Genomic DNA, 19,514 nt, shown 5'->3' with positions numbered 1-19,514 from the left:
AAAACTAAAAGGTCAATGGATTGTAAAAAGCCAAATTATTCACTACAGCTATAAAGTATGCCAACAGCACACCCTTAATTATTATGAACTATGGAAATATTATCATACAGTAACAATTGAAAATCTGACTAGGAAGGAAGGGCTAGATGCAGGACAATGAAAAGGGACAGAGATAGGAAAAGTTTGTAACACATCTTACCAGGTTCTACGATAATGAGCTGAGCTGCTGCCTGCACATTGCCCACCTCATTCTCAGCTATACACTGATAAAATCCTTCATCGGAGCGCACAAGACCAAGAACCTGAAGGTTATGATCGTCCTGAACAAGAGAGCAAAGGTCAATTTCATCCCAAGAGCACTTTATTTTTCAGTTACACTATACAAGTTCCCTATTTCTGCACAACCTAACTGGCACCATTTAAAACACAGCGAACATATGCAATTGCATACGTTTTAGCGTAGCCTGTTTACATGCTCCATATACTTAATACAGTATTTTGGAGGGAAAATACGCACAAAGAAAGGACAAGCCGCAATTTTTTTGCCGCCAAAATACGCAGATATGAATGCGCCCTAAGATGTACGATTTTTACAGAGAAGAGTCACCCACTCAACACCCCCCTTCTATAACTCATAGTAAGATCTCTTCAATACCAGTATAACAGGAATATTAGGTATAAGGAATAATATGAATCTGTATAGCAGAACATTAACTAACATGTAGACGGAATTTCACATGAAATTTGCATTGTACCAATATTTAGACTACAACTGCACGTCTGACCACTGGATCACTTACCACTATTTTGAAGTAGTCACTTGGGATGACCACGTCTCCATTCTTCACCCATTTGACAGTCGGAGCGGGTTTTCCTCTGACTTCACACTCAAACACGATATCCATAGATTCATGAGCATGAGTGTTAAATGGCTTAACATAAAATACAGGAGGCACTGTAAGAAAAAAATGTTACATTTCTTACATTAGTGCAAAGAGTCTTGCAAATGTGGAAATGTGAATTTTGAAAAAGAAACTCAAAGCTGAATCAGCCAATTAATAAACAGGGAAATAATTTTGGGCTCTATACTCAACTCAAGATAGATACAAGGTAATGAACCGAATACACTGCAACAACTAGTAGACAAAGAACAAAGCAAGTGGTGGCATGCAGTGGCAAAACCCTGGAGAGTTTCAATTTTGCGGCAAAACGAGAATTCAGATGTGGCGTAAAAATCCACCATAAAATCCGCATGCGGTGAATTCCGTTCTCTGCAATGCAGTGGTTGCAATCTGCAGTAATTCCAAACCAAAATCCTCATGCAAGAGGTGGATGTTGATGAGGATTTGTTTTCTGACGGATCTCTACGGCACCTGTGAATCCATCCTAAAGCTGAATTTTAGCACTTATAGAACATGGATGGACTAGGGACAAATTCTTAGTGGTTTTTATTCAATGAAATGGTGTATGCTACCGAGAATACAGAATAAAAGAGCAAAATGTGTGGAGACCTCAAACACCAACAACTAGCTAATAAAGCCTTAGGGTGTAATATGGGATTAGGCAGAGTTGACCTTTAACTAGTTCAAAAGTAAAAGGCTAAATGACTCTGAACAGACCGCAATAAAACACAGGATGAACGCTATACAGATCCACACCACCCTATCAGATGTGATAAAGGTTTAATAAAAGGCTGGTACAGCAATACACTAAAGGGGACATCCTGACTGTATCACCAACAAAACCTCTGTTGGAGATGGAAGGGAGGAACGCAATCTATTTCTGCCCCTCTTATCACCTGGAAGGAAGTAGGACAGGCCCCTGGGGAGCACAGCATTACAGAAAGTGAACAGGAAATAAATGAGCATCCTAGTGCAGCCACCATGGGGAGATCTAATTGGAAGCTCAGATGAACCCATGAACATAATGCAAGTCCAAGGGTGTTTCATATTGTAGTTCGGAGTAGAAAAGTGAAATAAGCATTTCATATTATTTCAATATGATAAATCTGATAGTGAAGTTCTACTAAGGATCAGCTTCATTATCTACATTCATGGACCATAACTTAACATATTGTTTCATGTTGCAAAATATTTGTGATATGCAAGGGTTCAAATAAAAACGGAGTCCTGTATTTGCTACAATATTAATTCCAAGGAGGTCTGAATACTAGACTTAAGCTACAACAGAATATGCTTAGCTCAAGTACTCCTGCACTGAGCAGGAGGTTGGCCCCGATGACCCTGGAGGTCCCTTCCAACTCTACCATTCTAGGATTCTAAGTACACATGCAAAACAAAATCAGTTGTAGAGCATTATATAAAATTCCCAATTCAACTTTTTTTTTCCTTGTTATACCTTGTACAAAGAGCTCAGCCTGGGCATTGATAGTTTGGTTCCCATTGTCTGCCGTGCATGTATAGATCCCAGCATCTTCCTCCGTGACATTGCTGATCTGCAGGCTGCTTCCCCCCAACAATGCCAATCTGTCTGAACTGTAAACGGTTATCACAGTCAATGAACACGTAAAGTCAAGCCATCTAGGTATGCATTGTACTTAACAATGACAGCTACATGATAGAAGTCATCTTAGCTATATTGATCTTTCTATATTACCAAAGCTCAAAACAGAATGAAGCTTTGTGTAACAGAATCTTTTATCACCTACAGGGTACAAATATTCTTTTCATAGCTGCAATACCATAAAGAAGAGAAAGGCCAAAAAACAACGAAAGACTGATAGAACGGGTATGTACATTTAAAACATAACGTAAGAGCAAGAAATCTAAAGAATATTACTGACTTTTTATATTACATTCTTTAAATGTAAAATGGCTACTCTGAACAAACTGGGCGCTTTAATCATCCACTTAGAAGAGGTATTTCAAATGAAGCAATCATGAAGCAGATATAGATAAACACTCTATGAATAGAGTATTCACACCAAGGATCTGCTGATGAGAGCGGAGACGACAGATAAAGCTCATCACCTTCCAATGGCAGCTTTTTCAATGGATATAAACTTTAACATTTTGCTAGCGGGTTGTGGAATATAAAATGAATGCAAAGATCAGTCCATTTACCATGTTTGAGGTGCTTTAGCTTTGAATACTAAGATTTATTAAGAATGGCATTTCAAATGCCTGTCTTAATATGAAATGCGCTTAAGTTGTGCCTAAATTATGAAGAGGTGCAAGGCCCTAATGATTTTGGCGCATCTTTTGCTGTCCAGAAGTTCAAGTCTATGGTAACTGTGGACTGGCATATATTTGCTCTATTGTCTACGCCAGTTTCTGGCATAAGTTAAAGTAAACCACTTGGGGTGCTTGAGGTAGCATAAAACGGAAAAGCACAAATTTTTTTGAGAAAACTTACAACTTTTCTTTTTTTTTTTCTTAAAAACACCAGAAACTGGTGCAAATGCCTTGGTAAATCCCCCCTCAAATGTCCAAGGGCGGTGTAGCAGAATACCTAGATGTGTGTCTGGTACGAGAAGCTAATCAAATCTGCTGTATTAAGTTAGTGAAGTGATAGATTTAATTCTTATTGTCGTTACACAATACATTTTTGCCAATTTAAAAGGGAAAAAAGGACAACGCTTTAAAGCATTCAGAAACCTAAAGGCACATTTACACACACAGATGATCGCTCAAAACTCATCAGAAACTGACAGTTTTGAGCGATCATTTTGCATAGGTACTAATGGGCTAATCAGTCCTTTAGTATTTCATTTGCATGTATTTAGAGAACAGCAGGTGGTCTGTTCTCTAAATAAATCACTATTGTTCTCCAGTTGAACAACAGCTTTTAAAGAATGTTATCAGCGCTGCCCGGAGGAGAACTCAGCATGCAGTCCCTCTTATCAGGGATGAGGATTTCATGCTGACCTAAAGTCAGTGATGGACGAAAAGAACACATTTACACACAATGATTACCACTCAAAAGATGGCTATTGAGCGATAATCGTGTGTAAAATGGCCTTAATACAGATGTTCACTTAATTTAATGTACTTCAGGTTTTGCCATTGTATTAACTTCCATAAATCCCTTGTCTTCCTTCATAATCACCTCTTTTGTCACTTCTTTACATTGACCACAGATAAAATAACTGTAGTTAGAGAACGGACCTTTGAGCATCATAAACTACACTCTTTCATTCACCTCTATGGGAAAACAGAGCAGAATAAAGAGAGTCAAGCAGTGTGCACGCACCAACTTTACAGAGGCACAGTGCCGGAACAGGGCACCCAGTGAGTACCAAAAAGAACTTCCTGTTCCCTCATCTTTGTGCCTTATAATGCAGTTTAAAGCGTTGCGGAATGAGTTGGCGCTATACAAATGCAGATTATATTTAATTTTTATAATTTCTTAAATGTTCAGTTCCAGGCAATAAATACTTGTTCCGTCAGTTACTATAGGAAAAGTTTAAGATTTCTCAGCCTTCAAATGATCAAAGCAGACATGAACATAGTCACATTACATCATTGCCAGGTTGTTTTTTTTAGCAACTAGTGAAAAATATAGAAATCTATATATTACACACACTGTATATATACTTAGTTCTATGAAAAGATGGAGTTAAATCTTCTAGACACAACATTAGCACACACAGCATATATTCAATAAATTACCTCCCCAAAATGATTTCTTCTTGATTATGGCTCCAGAATAAACTGGGGGTGGGGTAACCAGATACAACGCAGGGAAAGACTGCCGTTTGTCCAACAATGCTTGTCAACGTGAAAGGCTGACGTAGAAATATTAGAGGGCGATTCTCTTCCGCTTCTGAGGGAGAAGTAGCAGTTCATAGGGGAGAAAGGAAGAGACAAACAAAAGATACAAAAATGAGACAGAGAAACAAAAAGAAAAGGCAGTACAGTTATTAGGCACTCACAGTTTTCCATTTATATAAGCATTAAATTCATTATCACGTCAACAGATTTCAGTGTTTTGCTACATGGGCAATTTCAGACAGGAGTATTGTGAATATTTACACTGTATTGATACAGGTTGGTTTACAGTGAGCTCATTTCCAGTGCTTGTGTCCAAAACCACTGATAAGTTGTCAAACACGGTTTAACCTGGGTGGCAGTACAGGGGACCTCTAGTTAAAAAAAAAAAAAAAAATTCTAGGTCTTTTGACTGCAGCATTGCAAGAAAAAAAAAACCTGTAGAAAAAAAAAACTAGAAAAGCCTTAAAAAAAAATTATGCAGTTTTAGTTTTCTGTGATCGCACTCCATACAGATTTGTTCTCGGTCAAATTTGAACCCAGGAGGAGGAAGGAGAAGAAGAAAGGACTAGCAGCATTGTTGATCCGGGTCTTGAAGTCAGGTGAAAACGCCACGCCAGGGTTCATTCTGATTGGCATTATGGAGTTGGGGAGGAATTTTTCCCCCCAAATGGGCTTCATTGGTTTTTTTTTGCCTTCCTCTGGATCAACAAGGGAAGGGAAGGGTGAGGAGGGGTTTGGAAACGGGCTGCACTGGAGGGACATCGTCTTTCAGCCTAACATAGTATGTTACATACAATTGGAAATACATACAATGTTTGGAATGATCTAAATTGGATTACGAATCAGAAGCACAATGTGGCGGAATGGTGAAAAGACTAATATTAACAACCACTGTATTAGCGCTGGAGCTCCACATGGAATATGGAACCTGAGGACTACTGCATCAGTCTGATATCAGTCCACGTACAACCAATTTGAGAATAACCATTTATAGCAGCAAATAAATTAGGTCAAGGACATATTTTTTACTTCCTTCTAGCTTGCTGTATAAGCCATATCATTCAGTTTGGTAAGGCATACTTGACTTAGCCAGGTTTTGAGTAACACCCAACTTGCGTTAAATGTTAGACGACAAGTACCATAATTGGTAGCTTAGCTGGAAGCCTGATCCTAGTTTCTCCTATGAATGGCTACGGTGTGAAGTTGTAAGAACAGATGGTCAAGTACAAAAATTAATCTTTTGAGAATTTCTGATATTGCCCATCCCTGGCCCATAAGTGATAAGAAATAACTGCTTACTGGTCTTTGCAAGAGTGCTGGATCTTTTTACTGACTAAGATGGCTCAGCAAATAAACTACTGAAAGCACAGAAAAATAGCAGCTATGGCAAGTGTATATTGCTGAAAGCACTTATGAGACACGGCAAGATTGTTTTACCTGCTAGTATTTTGACCTCTGCCTCTTCACTGTACTTCAAAGCGGCTCCACTGCCCACACCACAGCGATACAGACCAGCGTCACTGTCATTGGCGTTGCTTATAACAAGGCTGCCATTTGATAGTATAGAGATTCTGTCATCTAACTCCCTTAGTGAGCGGTTTTGCTCCCAGTGAACAAACGGAACAAGTTCTGGGCTGACACCACAGCTTAACACAAAACTATCCCCAACATATACCGAAGAAGCTTCTGGCTGGCTGGCAAATCTGGGAAGGCCTGAAAGAGAAAGATATTATAGTAAAAAAGATTATGTAGAAAACAAATTCATATACATCTCTAAATGCATAAAATATAAGTAAAATGGGTAAATATTCTCAGGAATTCTGTTTCCATTTAAGTTTTAAAATTCTAGATGCATTTGTAGAATTTTATATTTCATTTATATGTTGGAGAATTGGAAGAAAAAAAAAAGTTAATTCTCAATGTATGTTATATTAAATCACACTTTTTCAAGTAGAAAGTGAGGAATTCCATTGTTCTTCAGGGGACTTGAAAGTCAACAAAATAAAAACTTTTAAAGTTTACTAGTAATGCCTCATTGTTCTAGATCTGTCCTAAACCTCTCCAACCTCACTAACACAATCCAAAGCTTCACTTGAAACAAACACTAATTAGATAAAATATGTATATCCATGATTACTTGTGGTCATGCCCCAACAATGGAGTGAAGTAAAATTGTAGGCATATAGGTATCCATGCTGTCCACACGCTGTTCTTTCAGGCTTTTGTGTTAGTCTAAAGGGTTATCTGGGCTTAGATTGGGCGCCACGCTTTTCTAAGGACTCTGTTTAAGGGGGCTCTCATACGACCGTATGTATTTCACGCATAGTACGCTGCAGCAAGCGGCCATACTTACATTGTGCCACTCACACAGAGTGAAATATGCATGCAAGATAATCGCAGAGTGTTCTGTCTTGGCACATATTGAGCGGGTATACACGCCAGGATAGTTCATGGGATTGGCAGGCCCAGGGCAAGCACGCAATGTTCAATGCATATTTACAGCATGCCATGCACATGTATTTTGCAGGCAGCATGCAATTACGGCCATCTGAGCCCAGCCTAATACTGTAGGTCATTTCCATTCAAATAACCAGTGAGGCTTTTTTTTTTCTGTTTTCACCCCTTTAAAGTAGGACCGCTTGTAATCCCGGAAAACCTGGATTTCCTTATGCAGATTCTGCATCAAAAAGTGTAACGCCGCCTATTTTTTTTCCTCCTACATACAGTATGTGGATTTAAAACCTGCATATGCAAAAATCCACACCAGTATAGACTACAGTGTGGATTGACAAATAGTAATAAGGGCACTTTGGACAGGCTGATAGATGCAGATTTCACTGGGATTCCACATCTGTAGCAAATTTAGGTTGTAGGAACAGATCCTATTAATACTATGTTTCAGGGTGACATTTCCCCCTGATTTAATGCAGATCTTCCACAGATTTAATGCGGAATAAGCATGTCTGAAGTTGCCCGTTACTGTATGTGTGAATTCGTGTTGCAGTCTATATGGCAAGGATTTTTTCTGCATGTGGATGTGAAGTCTACGTGCGGGCAAAAAAGTGATATGTCACTACTGGACGCAGAATCCACGTCAGGAAATTCACATGTGGATTTACCCATTGAAAAAGGCTACATCCACAGGCATTTATGTACATAGCCGCAGATTTCTGCCGTGTTTTTCATTGCAGAATCTATACAGTGAAAATGTGACGCAGATTCTGTCTGTGTGAACATATTCAAAGGGTATGTTCACACAGCGGATTCCACCACGAAATTCTCCATACAGAATTCACCTGCAAAACCATGGCAAAAGGAAGATGCTCTTCTGCAACAGATCCACACGTGAGGAGTTTTCGACACGAATCCATGCAGATTCGCATCAAGAAGTGAAATGTTACATCTTGAGGGGCGCCGAAATTCGGCATTTGGATTTTGCCCACTGACAGGGTCAAAAAGGCAGAGGATTTCTGTTGTGATTTTACAGGTGGAATCCACAGCGGAATCTCTCGTGTGAACATGTCATAAGGAACACACAGGGGGCATTTTGTGGACATGGTGGAAGATCTTTTGGATTGTGATCAAAATGCTTAAAGTGGGCCCGGTGTGATGTGGCTCCTGCCTCAGTGATAGGAGAGCAGTCATGCAAAAGACAGCAAGACCGAAGCACTCAACTGATCACCAAGGAGGTGATCCTTCAACTATACATCCTTTGGCCTTATTCACACTTCCATATATTTTGTCAGTGTACAGAACATTTGCCCGTCCGTGTGCAAAGGGCTGCACACGGACCCATTGACTTTAATGAGGCTTTTTAGATGTGATTTTTTTATTACACAGACCCATTGTCTGTGCAAAAATAAAAAAAATGGCAGCATGTCCTATTTTCATCCGTAGGACCAACAGAATAGGATATGCTATGTCCAAAACCGCGGTGCATCCATGTGCTGTACAATGCAAACCTTACATGATCAGTTCTTGTATTCCAATTCACACATGCAGTTGTATTACTGCTCCATCAGAGGCTTCATATTTCTATATTAAACTGTATATATAGACTATATCAAGTGCATTGTATGCTAGCTCCTTCAGGCAACCATCTTAAAGATGCCCGAATAGCACTGAAGAGGGAGGTGCATAAATCATGGTTATGGCGCAGAAGGCAAGGCAAAAACCATAGAGGATGATAAAGATGAAAGCAGTCAATGACAGATTTAGATGGAGAGGCCATACTGGGTGTGAATGTGCAGTCTCTTCCCTGACTTGCAGCCATAACCCTTCACCTTGCACAGCCCATACAATACAATTAGTGACACCAACACATCTTGTCAAAGATCAATGTTCTGTTCATTAAGAGCCTGTAGGCAATGCACCCCCAGCCTCCCCCGCCTGCTTCTCCGCTCCCAATGAATCACTCAGCGGCAGTGCCACATTCTTCTATCGATCGCACCGCAGTGTGGATAATCCTGCGCCGAGCGATAAAGGAACACGAATCAGGCTTACCTACAACTTCATTTAATGTACAAAATCAACCTCTTGATAAAAAAAGGAGAGGGGTCTTGTATGCAAACAACCAGTGTTCAGTCTGATATAATGGATATGGGAGGTATAAAGTACTACAGAAAACCGCAATGATTCGAATATCTTACATCGTTCTGCAATAAATTAGGTTTATCTTTATTAGCTTTCTTTACTCTTCGAGATATCTTACAGCACAATTTTACCTTCATTTATACTCTCAGGGATTTTCCACGACTATAGTACTAATGACCTACCCTCAGGATAGGTCACTGATAACTGTTTGTTGGGGGAGATGGGGGGGGGGGGGGGTTCAAATCCTGCCAACCACTCTGATCAACTGTTTGTGCAAGCTGCAGTGCACATATTGGGTGCCATACACTGGGCAGTGGCCTGGAATGGTATTGTAACTCAGGCTGAGCTTGTATTACCATTCTGGAAAACTCATGATGTATTTCCTTTCTATGCCATGTAACAGGACTGTGGAGTCAGTAAGCTAAACCTTCGCCTCCTTCATGTAGGATTCATGTTTAAGTGATAAGTGTCTTGTATAAAAATGGTAGCATCAGGCTTTTCATCACCATTATGATAAAATAGTCAAAATACATCCTACATTCCACATCCTAGTTATCAAGGTTTTTGATAAATAAGGACTTAAAAACGAATACAACACATATTTATAGGACATTTCAAAACTTAACTAAATTTCTAGGGAAGAAAGTATGCAACTAATTTTGCACTGAATTAATAACAAATTTATAATATATATATTTTTATAACCTAGAGTTGGTACATTTTTACAGACTCAGACTCTACCATAATGGGACTCTAACACTACAGCCGTGCCATCTAAGCGCTCATGTCCATGACCTTGTTTTCACCGCAAATTACGCATGTGTTGCATGGCGGTGTGATACGTGGTAGAGTCAACCAAAGTCCCATGTGCGTGTAGACACTGTGTATCGATATGTACGAGAAAAGATTGCAGCGTGCTTCGTATGAAACACTGTCCATGCACAATACATTGCACATGGTCATGTTTTCATTCGCATACCAACTCTGAAACAGATCGGGGAACTAAACTTAAAAAATAACATTGCACATGGCCGTGTAATACGCGGGCATGCGCAGTGCACCCGCAGCCATACGCGGTCTCTGCCAGCAGAGATGAGGTTTACAAAAATAGATAAGACGCTGTGGGAAGACCTAAGCAGCGCTTAACACATACGCCCGTGGGCATGCGCCCTTATACTACAACATTCTTGGAAGACGGCACTAGTGGGAGTGAGGAGCTGTGGATACTGTACTGTCACGTTTGACGCTATTGATCTTCTATAGGATTATGTAAAACTTCCCTAGAATTGCATTTTATTCTCTACTGTACACAAGTCTCCTCAGCAAACTATTTTTTTTAACCAATACTCTTTAATCCACCTTCTAGAATAATCCAGCAATGCAATTGTAAGCTGAAATATCGTTTTGCTACCAGCTTAAATGTTGTGCATGGTGCACTCTGAACAAGACATACCACATTCTAATACATGCAGTGTGTAGCACTTACCTGCAACAGAAAGCCGTGCTGTACGGCTGACAATACTGCCTAAACTATCCACCGTTGCCACACATTGATAGATGCCCTCATCTGGTTTGTTGTGCTTTGAATGCACCACACTGGTGATGAACAAAGACCCATCAGGAAGTAGTCTCCGTCGGTCATCTGATACTAAATTAATAAAAGTTCCATCTTTTTTCCATTCAATTTTTGCTGCTGGCTCAGCATACACAGAACAGTTTAAAGCAGCAGGAGTTCCACGTAGTGTTACAGTGTCTGCCGGTTCCGTCAGGAAGTAGAAGGGGGTGAATGTCCTGAATGCTGAGCCTGCAAATGATAAAAAAAACATAGGACTAGTTAGCCATTGCATCTTAAAAGGAGACATCTGCTAACAAAGATATAAAAGAGTGCAGAAATGACAGTCCTTACTATGGGCAACACAACTATGGCTATTTGTGCCTTCACCAATCCTACATACAAGGAGCTCTTTTAGGTAATTTATTTAATGAGCAGGGTACTCATTTTACTGACCTTAGTAGGATAGAAGGCAGAGTCAAGCCTGAGCCCGCTTACCTGAACCAATCAGGGATTGAACACACAACCTTCAGGTCGTGAGCGAGAGCTTAGGACTGCATTTCTGCTGCCTTAACACTCTGCGCCACTATACAGAAGGCCATCTGCATAGACTAAAGGATGACACCAGGATCCAACACACTCCAGTCAACAAGAACACTATTAACGAGCCTTATATATTATTTATATATTCGGCAGTAAAGACGTCACCACTCAACCTTGGAGAATCCTTGCTCCATTATGAATTTACATTTTCTAGGTCCAACAAAAATAAAATAAAATTAAAAAAATCTAGTCTAGCTAAAAGACCATAGATAAAACTTTTTGCACGCCTCGTCAATTCAGTAGTACTTTCCCATAAGAAATTGGTACCGTTGAATTTTTGAAGTTCCCAACATATATACATTTTTCAAGATTAACAAAAATCTGATAAATTGCTAAATAATTATTTTTATAAATGACAGAGCATCTTTCCATTGGCTGGAAACAACTGATGCATGAACAGCGATGCTCAGACCAGTGGTGCAGCCATTCTTTCTTTGTCAAATTGGATAATATCCTTTGGACCACGGCCACATTAACACAGCACACAAAGCCTTGGGCTACAAAGGAAACCAAAGGGATATATCCAGGGAGGAAGAAAAATAGATCCCAGATAATATACAGGCTAAATCTAGCAGACTCCTTCACGTGGAGTGTATACTACTTCCTAACAATGAGGTTATGGACACGGTTTTATTCTGTATGGTTTGTCTGCACAAAAGCACCATGTGTAATAGAATGGTCTCGGCATGAGCAGTATGGGAGAGAAAGGCTGATGTTGCTTTTGGCATTCTGAACATCTGTTCAGCAACAGAAGAGGGAACAGATAACACTTAACAAACAGAGCAATCAACGGCAAAGACAGAGGATGGTACAGCGGCACAGTGCCAACTCACCTCTCCCCACCGTGAAAACCAGCCAGCTCAGCAGTTCTTCCATAACAAGTCTCTGTAAGGGCAGGCAGACCGTGTCCTTCCTCACCCTTTCCCTCTGCATTTCCTTTAACCAGCATGACAGTGGTTAGATAGATCTGGGAGAAGAGCTGTCACACCACAACATGTCATATAATCAATTCTTATTAAATAAGACAAGGACCAGCAACTTCTCAGAAACTGCTTATTTAGACAGAACAATAATCATTCAATCATGCCATACAGTTACAGCAGTGGCAACTCAAAATTCACAGGTAACCAAGACAGGCAAAACAAAGAATTTGGTTTCAGCCCTGTCATGCTATAATACCGAGGTTCATTGGAGGCCACATAAGTAATTTACAGCGCTTATAACACCGTTCCATCTTGGAAGCTTTTTTCGAATGGCTGAGAACACGAAAAAAGTCAGCAGAAGACTACACAGTCCAGATTATTAAAATGCATACCGCAATATGCACACAGTGGTCTAATACTGATGCAACAAAAAGTAAGTGAACCCTTTACAATTACCTGAGTTTCTGTATGGATTACTAATAAAATGTGGTCTGATTATATTTGTCTATAATTGTGACTTAGGCCTCCCTCACACAGGCGTTCGGCAATCGCAGTGCTTTGCCGCGATTTTACTTTTGCCTTTGGCTGTAGCTTCCTGCGGCCGACAGCTGGGTTTAGCGCACCTCATTATTGAACGCCGAAAAATAGAACAGACTCTATTCTAAAATTGCGGCGCTGGAAAGTGCCACAATCGAAAGCAATAGGAGCTTTCTACCGCTTTTCCGCTCGTGGACACAGGGCCCGCGTGATTCGCCGGTGATTTACAGACGGCGAAATCACGCCAGTGGACAGGGGGCCTTAAGATGAAGTTTTGGTATGCAGAGTTTTTTTTTCCTTTCAAAAACAAAAAAACTGGGGGAAATTTACTAAGACCGTCATTTCTAATACCGGTCTTAGGCCAGGTACACACAAAAACAAATTTGTATCGCATGTTACGCACGTAATGTATGCGTGCATTATACACGATAAATGGAGTCAATGAAAATACATTGATTTTCATTGCCACACTCACACTTGCGTATATTTATTACGTATGTTACATGTGTAAAAAAAAGAAAAACATAGAATGCAGCATATTTTGCCCGTGTATTATGCGTGATAGCACCATATGGGTGTGTTTGAAACAGTACATACGCAATTGCATATGTGCAGCCGTTTTTATGTATATTTCTAGGAGACATGAGAAGGAAATTAAAATAAAAAGTAGAAACCAGGAGAACAGTGCACAACAGCGTGCGTAAAATATATTGTACATGCGAGTAAAAACGCGACAATATGCACTTCCATACACCGGTATGAAAACCATATTCCCCGACCCTCCCCCCCTTTTATGTTACAGGCAACCTCCAAATTTCAGGAACTTTATACTCAGAAGAAGTGCATTATCCTCGGACACACAAAAAGGAACGTATCCCTGTAACGTAAGGCGCTGTAAGACCTGCTCACATATACAGACCACTGACCGGATACAGATCCCCAACACACAGCAGGACTATAAGATCCCTGGGACATTCACACGTTCCCCATCCAATGTTGTGTACCTGATCCTATGCAGTAAGTGTCCTGTTGGGGGTCTTTATGTTGAGGAAATGGGACAAATACTTAAGAGCAAGGATGAGAGCTCATCGTCACACAATTAAAGAAAGACAGAATTAATTGTACCAAGCACTTTTCTAGTCACGGACACAACATAGAACAAAGGAAGGTTACTATACTAAAAGGCAATTTCAAATCTCAGCATCACAGAAGAATTTGGGAGTATAAGTTAATAACTATCATTGATACTGTAAAGAGCTGAATTAAACTTGGACTGGGCTTCTTGCATTAGTGGAGATTATTAGAAATCTGGAGCAGAGATAACACGCTGGCCTGGTGACCCTCTAACCCCAGTTTAGAGATCATAAAACTTTTACATCCCTTATCAGTAGACTAAGTATTTACTCCTCTACTCATTCTGTTGGTTTGGAAAGCTCGCTATATCATGTATTTTTGTTAGCCATTAAAATGTATCATATCTACATATCTACAAGATTACTTGGTTTCTCTTGCTGGGAAGAATCACATTATACACATTAAATACGCAGCAAAAACGCATTTCCACACGTGGTAAAAACGCAGTGTATTTTTAGCAATAAATAGGCACCCGCTCGGGTGAGTGAGCTCAGAGCAGGCTCACAGTACCATTGCTTTCCTAAGCAAACAGTCTTCTCTCCCAGCAACATATCCTACCATCATTTTCAAATATGTGTGATATAAAAGGGTAAAAAAGGACAAAAACTAGGCTTAAGGCGAAAAAAAACCCATTATCAAGGAAATGACGAACGTTGATGCTGATGAACACTTAAAAATACTTTTTTCGTCCAGATAGTGACGTGTTTTGGGGTTTGAGACCTCTTTATCAAACAACTGGAATCCAATAATAATCCAAAGACGTAGCTAAAGGCAAATTCTGCTACTCAGCTCCAGTCCATCAATCCACCTGTATTGTTGGTCAGCGGGAGTGAAAATAGGCAGCCAACAGCTGATGGAATGTGCAGCCCAGATTTTTGTTGCCTGGCATGCGGATACCCCTGGGTTTCCTGGCGCTTGTCAGCTGACCACACGCTAGTCCAAAAACCCAGGCCGTTCAGCATTCTCTTTGACTCCATTAGCTTTCCTCTGTCGGTTTTTATTGCTATTGACCAACAATACAAGAGTACTGCATCAATGTGCCCCTTCCTCGCGCAAGCAGATTGCGGGGTGCTGTTTGGGTACCATGGCAGCCGGGGGCCTTCTGAAGGCCCCCAGGGCTGCCACAAATAATTGCCTGTCAAGGTGTGCTATGACACGCCTTCACGGACTGTGTCAGAATGTGGTATAATGTAATACTGTGGTATTACAATAAACTGTATGAGAGACCAAATAATCGTAAGCTCCTGTGGGGACATAAATTTTTTTTTTATTAATTATTGGGGGGAAAAAAAATAGAGGAAGTTTAACCCCTTTCCACCCCACTTTCCCATATAAAAAAAACAAAAAGCATATTCGGTATCGCTGCACCTGTAAAAGTCAGATGCATCAAAAGTCACAATATTTATCCTGCGCGGGGAACGTTGTCAAAAGAAAAAAACAAACAAAAAAACACCCATCACATTGCACTTTTTTGGTCCCATCTCCATGAAAAAAATGTAACAAAAAGCGATCAAAGAGGCACAAACTCCAAAATGGTAGCAATAGAAACTACAGGATAGTCCACAAAAATGAGCTCCCATATAAACTATCTCAATAAAAAAGTAGATAAAGTTATAGCTGGCAAATGATAGCGGCAGGAAATAAAATCTCTCTGGAAAAAAATTTCAATTTTTCTAAAAACGAGTACAGCAAAAGTTAAACTTTATAAATTTGTCATTGCACTGTCATACAGAATAAAGCTGTTGCTTTTTCCGGAAACGGCGCCTGCAAAGGATGTTGGAATTGCATTTTTTTTCCCCCCATTTCACTTAACTTTTAAATTTTCAGTGCAATATAAGGTACATTAAGGCTGTGTTCACACGGGGCAGATTTGCCACGGTTTTGCTGCCGTTATTTGCCCGGTTATTTTTGTCTTGCGGATATTGTTGCATATTTTCAGCGCTTTTTCAGTGTGGAAAATCCACTAGCGTTCTTTTCCGCAGCGCTTTTTTACTTTTGCAGCGTTCATAGAGGTCTATGGGCAAAAAAGCGCTGCAGAAAAGCCAAAAGAATTGACATACTGAGTCTTCAAAAACCGTCCTGTGAGAACAGCTTTTTGCCCAAACACATTTGCACTGCAGTGGTTTTGCCGGTGTGGATATGCAACGGCAAACCGTGGCCAATCCGCCCCATGTGAACCCAGCCTAAGTAGTACAATATAAAAATACAACTCATCTCGTAAAAAAAACAGCATCAACAGAAAAGTAAAAGTTATGATTTATTTTGAAAGTGAGGAGAAAAAAAACCTGAAAGAAAAAGGGCTGTGTCTTTAAGGGGTTAAAGTAAACGGTGTTTGAATTCCGTAAAGAGAAAAAGGCAGGCAAGGCGAAACGCTAAAAGCTATTCGATGGCCTCTCTCCACCTACAGAATACAGGCGCTATTCTGCTGATAGAGCCATAAAAAGTAGCTGCAGGGATTTGATTTCCCTAGGCCTCTCGTTATTAGCTGGTAGTAAAGGGAGTGAATAGGCCCCTGAGTACATATGTAAGGGGTCATTTCATATCCCTAATAGATTACTGTATGTATAATAGTGAAGAGAAGATTCCGAACTCTCAATCTGCAGAGTTCCGTATTCTGAGGATAAAGGAACATACTATGCAAATGAGCATACAAGTATAATACAAGCTAGGACCTGCCTAATGTACAACAAAAGCCCAGAGCCATGAAATAAGAAGTGTTTCTGTTGATACCCAACTGCTGATATCTGACATGCTGGACTTCATTTACCATCTTCTGAATTCAATATTTTCTTCGTATAGTAGTTGGAAAGTTAGTGTAAAGAAAAAATAGTGAGCTAATACATACAGGTAGAACAGTGAAAATCTAACATATGGCCTAAAGTCAATATGGAAATGAAACCTCAGCATATTAAAAGGGGCATGCAAATAAAATGTATTGCTAAGGCCCAGCAGGACTGGTTGATTCCCAGTGATAAATGATGCTTCTTCACCCTGTATAATGTGTCAGCTTCCCCCCATCCATCAGAGAGCTGTTGCATACCCCCAAAGCACAATAACAGCCCCCCTGCTACCAGCTACACGCCACAAATCACACGCCCCCTCCTCCGACATGTGTATAATAGAAGGGGGAGGGCAGTCGGCAGTCCCATGCCACTCGTTTCTATGGTTACTCAGAGCTCAGCAAGTTGCATTTCTAAGGAGCTGCCTGCAGACCGTGGGTATGTACAGTGCAGCGCAGAGGGGAAGGGCAAGCGGCACATGGTGTCAGGCCTATATGTGCCCTAAGGGTAATAACTACAGCCACCCCGACTCACACAGATAGTAACATCAAATACAGTAAAATATACCGCAGCTGTGTGAAAGCAACTAAAAGGTCAGTACAACACGTTGACCATACCGTTAGAATACAGATTAGTTTTTAATATTTACATTAAAAGATCTGGACTTTCCATAGAAACCGCATTTGCAGGAACGGAGCACTGCGGCATTAAGAAGAAATGGGAAATAATGTATTTTATTGGAACTGCATTTTTTAAACAATGTTTGCACAGTTGCAGGTTCCTATAGATCACAACATTTGTGTTTTTTTTTTTAGTCAACTGAAATTTCAGCCTCGTTTAGCATGTAAGAAAATCACTGGCACAATTCTCTATTTTTAAAGGGATCTATTCTAAAAAAGAACAAATCAGCTAAGATTTTCCCAGCGTCTTTGCCCATCTCCATTCACCCTCTCTACTCTACCCATTTCTGCACTGGGTGGATTCAGCAAAGTAGAGTCCAGTAGAATGGAAGTATCGTAGACTTTGGTATAAACTTGCTGATCTGTTCCAAAGCGAATATATGGAAACAACTCAAGTCTAACACTAAAATGTAACATGCAGAGGCTCAGGCCCAATGTCCACAGGCGGATTTTAATTAGAATCCGAAAGTCAATCAAAAGCATGCGGATGTGATTTTTTTCCTGGCGTGCGGATCACATGCATGGAAAGAAATGCAGCAAGCTCTTGAACTGAAGTCAATGGAAGCTGTCCAGTCCACAACACAGCCACAGCTGTTAATGTGGATGTGCCGCGAAACCGTGGGAAAGCAGGAGATTAAAAAAATAATTAAAATTTGCGCTGCGCATGCGCCCAGCATGTCGCCGGAGCGACCGGACACATCTGCCACGCTGAAGAAAAAAAAGATTCGGCTGGCATGGAGGAGATCTGCGCTGGATCTGGACACATAAAAAAAATGTATTTTCCTGTCCATGTCGGCGGAACAACTGGATTCCGTTGCAGGGTTCAGCAGTGGAGTCCGTGCGTGCAAGTGGACATGAGGCCTTAGAGAAAGAAGGGTTGGCATTTTGGATTTGCTACTATGTAAAATAATCCACCTTTTTTTTTTCCATTTCCTCATTAAACAAAAACAAAAAATATAAAAACACAATATTTTAGTTTGTCTGCATGTTTATGGTGAAGTTGGGAGAAATAGTGGTTGGCCGAGTGTTCAGCTGACAGCTACCTAGACTGTCAATTCAAAGCACTGAATGGGTACATTTTCAGCCCAGTGAACAAAATTTCAAAATTAGATTTTGAAGGAAAGGGGTTAAATAATAAAAGAATGTAAACAGAAAATAAATTCTACCATATATTCTCCCAATTAGGGGGTAGAAACGCTGTGCAATTTCAGCACACCCCCTCCGCAACCTCTGGTGAGCGCCGAGCCTCTGGTCAGGTGGTTCTACTTCCGCATCACCTGACCAATGTCTCCGCGCTCATTAGATGCTGGGGTGCGCCTTGAATTCCGAGGCGGTGAGGGGGAGTGATGTATCTACGAAGATCATCTGCGGGTACGTACCCGATTTACGGTCAAAATCCGCACCTACAGTTCAGAGTTGGACGTGTGTTTTCCTGCAGAGATGCTGCAGAATATTCCATAGTGGTCATTCTGCAGTGTGCCGCCTCATGTGAATGTACTCTTAGAGAGTATTGAGCTACTGCAGTTATTTGTACCATCTATGGAGCTACAATCCTGTCAAGAGAATCACAGTTATAAGAACGCATTATCCCTGCTACCTCCTCCCACTCACCAAGTCATTCTGATAGGGATGTCATTCAATTCAGTATAAGAAAAAACTTGGCTACATCTGTCTAGGTTGAAATGCTCTAAAGTGTGTGCATTTCTGCTTCCTAAGTCAGCAGGGTTCCCCTGAAGGTACAGAGCCATAGGCAACATCTTACAGCCTGGAGCCGGATTTGTGCCGGTTATGCATGACTACATTTCTTCCCTTACTGTAATATTGAGATGAGTCTTTCATCTTGTTACCATATATTTTCTCTAGACACTTCAATTTCCTCCTGTGCTACAAAAACATACTGATAGATAATAATCCGGCTTCCTATCAAACTGGCACATATGTATTAGAGTGCGTTTAAGGTGGGACGTTACATTGTAAAC

General features: G+C 40.5%; 1 protein-coding gene across 9 annotated transcripts in view; it reads right to left on the bottom strand.

The window, feature by feature from the left end:
- Positions 1–19,514, bottom strand: part of NEO1 (neogenin 1) — a 121,927-nt gene that overhangs the window by 17,942 nt on the left and 84,471 nt on the right. For all 9 annotated transcript variants that reach the window (XM_066592344.1, XM_066592346.1, XM_066592348.1 and 6 more), the window contains exons 2-7: positions 10,813–11,130; positions 6,171–6,446; positions 4,632–4,785; positions 2,359–2,495; positions 801–955; positions 200–320 (exon numbers count right to left, since the gene is read on the bottom strand). In XM_066592344.1, the coding sequence (XP_066448441.1) occupies positions 200–320; positions 801–955; positions 2,359–2,495; positions 4,632–4,785; positions 6,171–6,446; positions 10,813–11,130 (1,161 nt within the window). The remainder of the gene's footprint in view (positions 1–199; positions 321–800; positions 956–2,358; positions 2,496–4,631; positions 4,786–6,170; positions 6,447–10,812; positions 11,131–19,514) is intronic.

The sequence above is a fragment of the Eleutherodactylus coqui genome, chromosome 2, assembly GCF_035609145.1.
Source record: "Eleutherodactylus coqui strain aEleCoq1 chromosome 2, aEleCoq1.hap1, whole genome shotgun sequence".
Taxonomy (NCBI): domain Eukaryota; kingdom Metazoa; phylum Chordata; class Amphibia; order Anura; family Eleutherodactylidae; genus Eleutherodactylus; species Eleutherodactylus coqui.
Note: the sequence above shows the minus strand (reverse complement) of the source record. Positions and strands in the feature narration are given on the sequence as shown.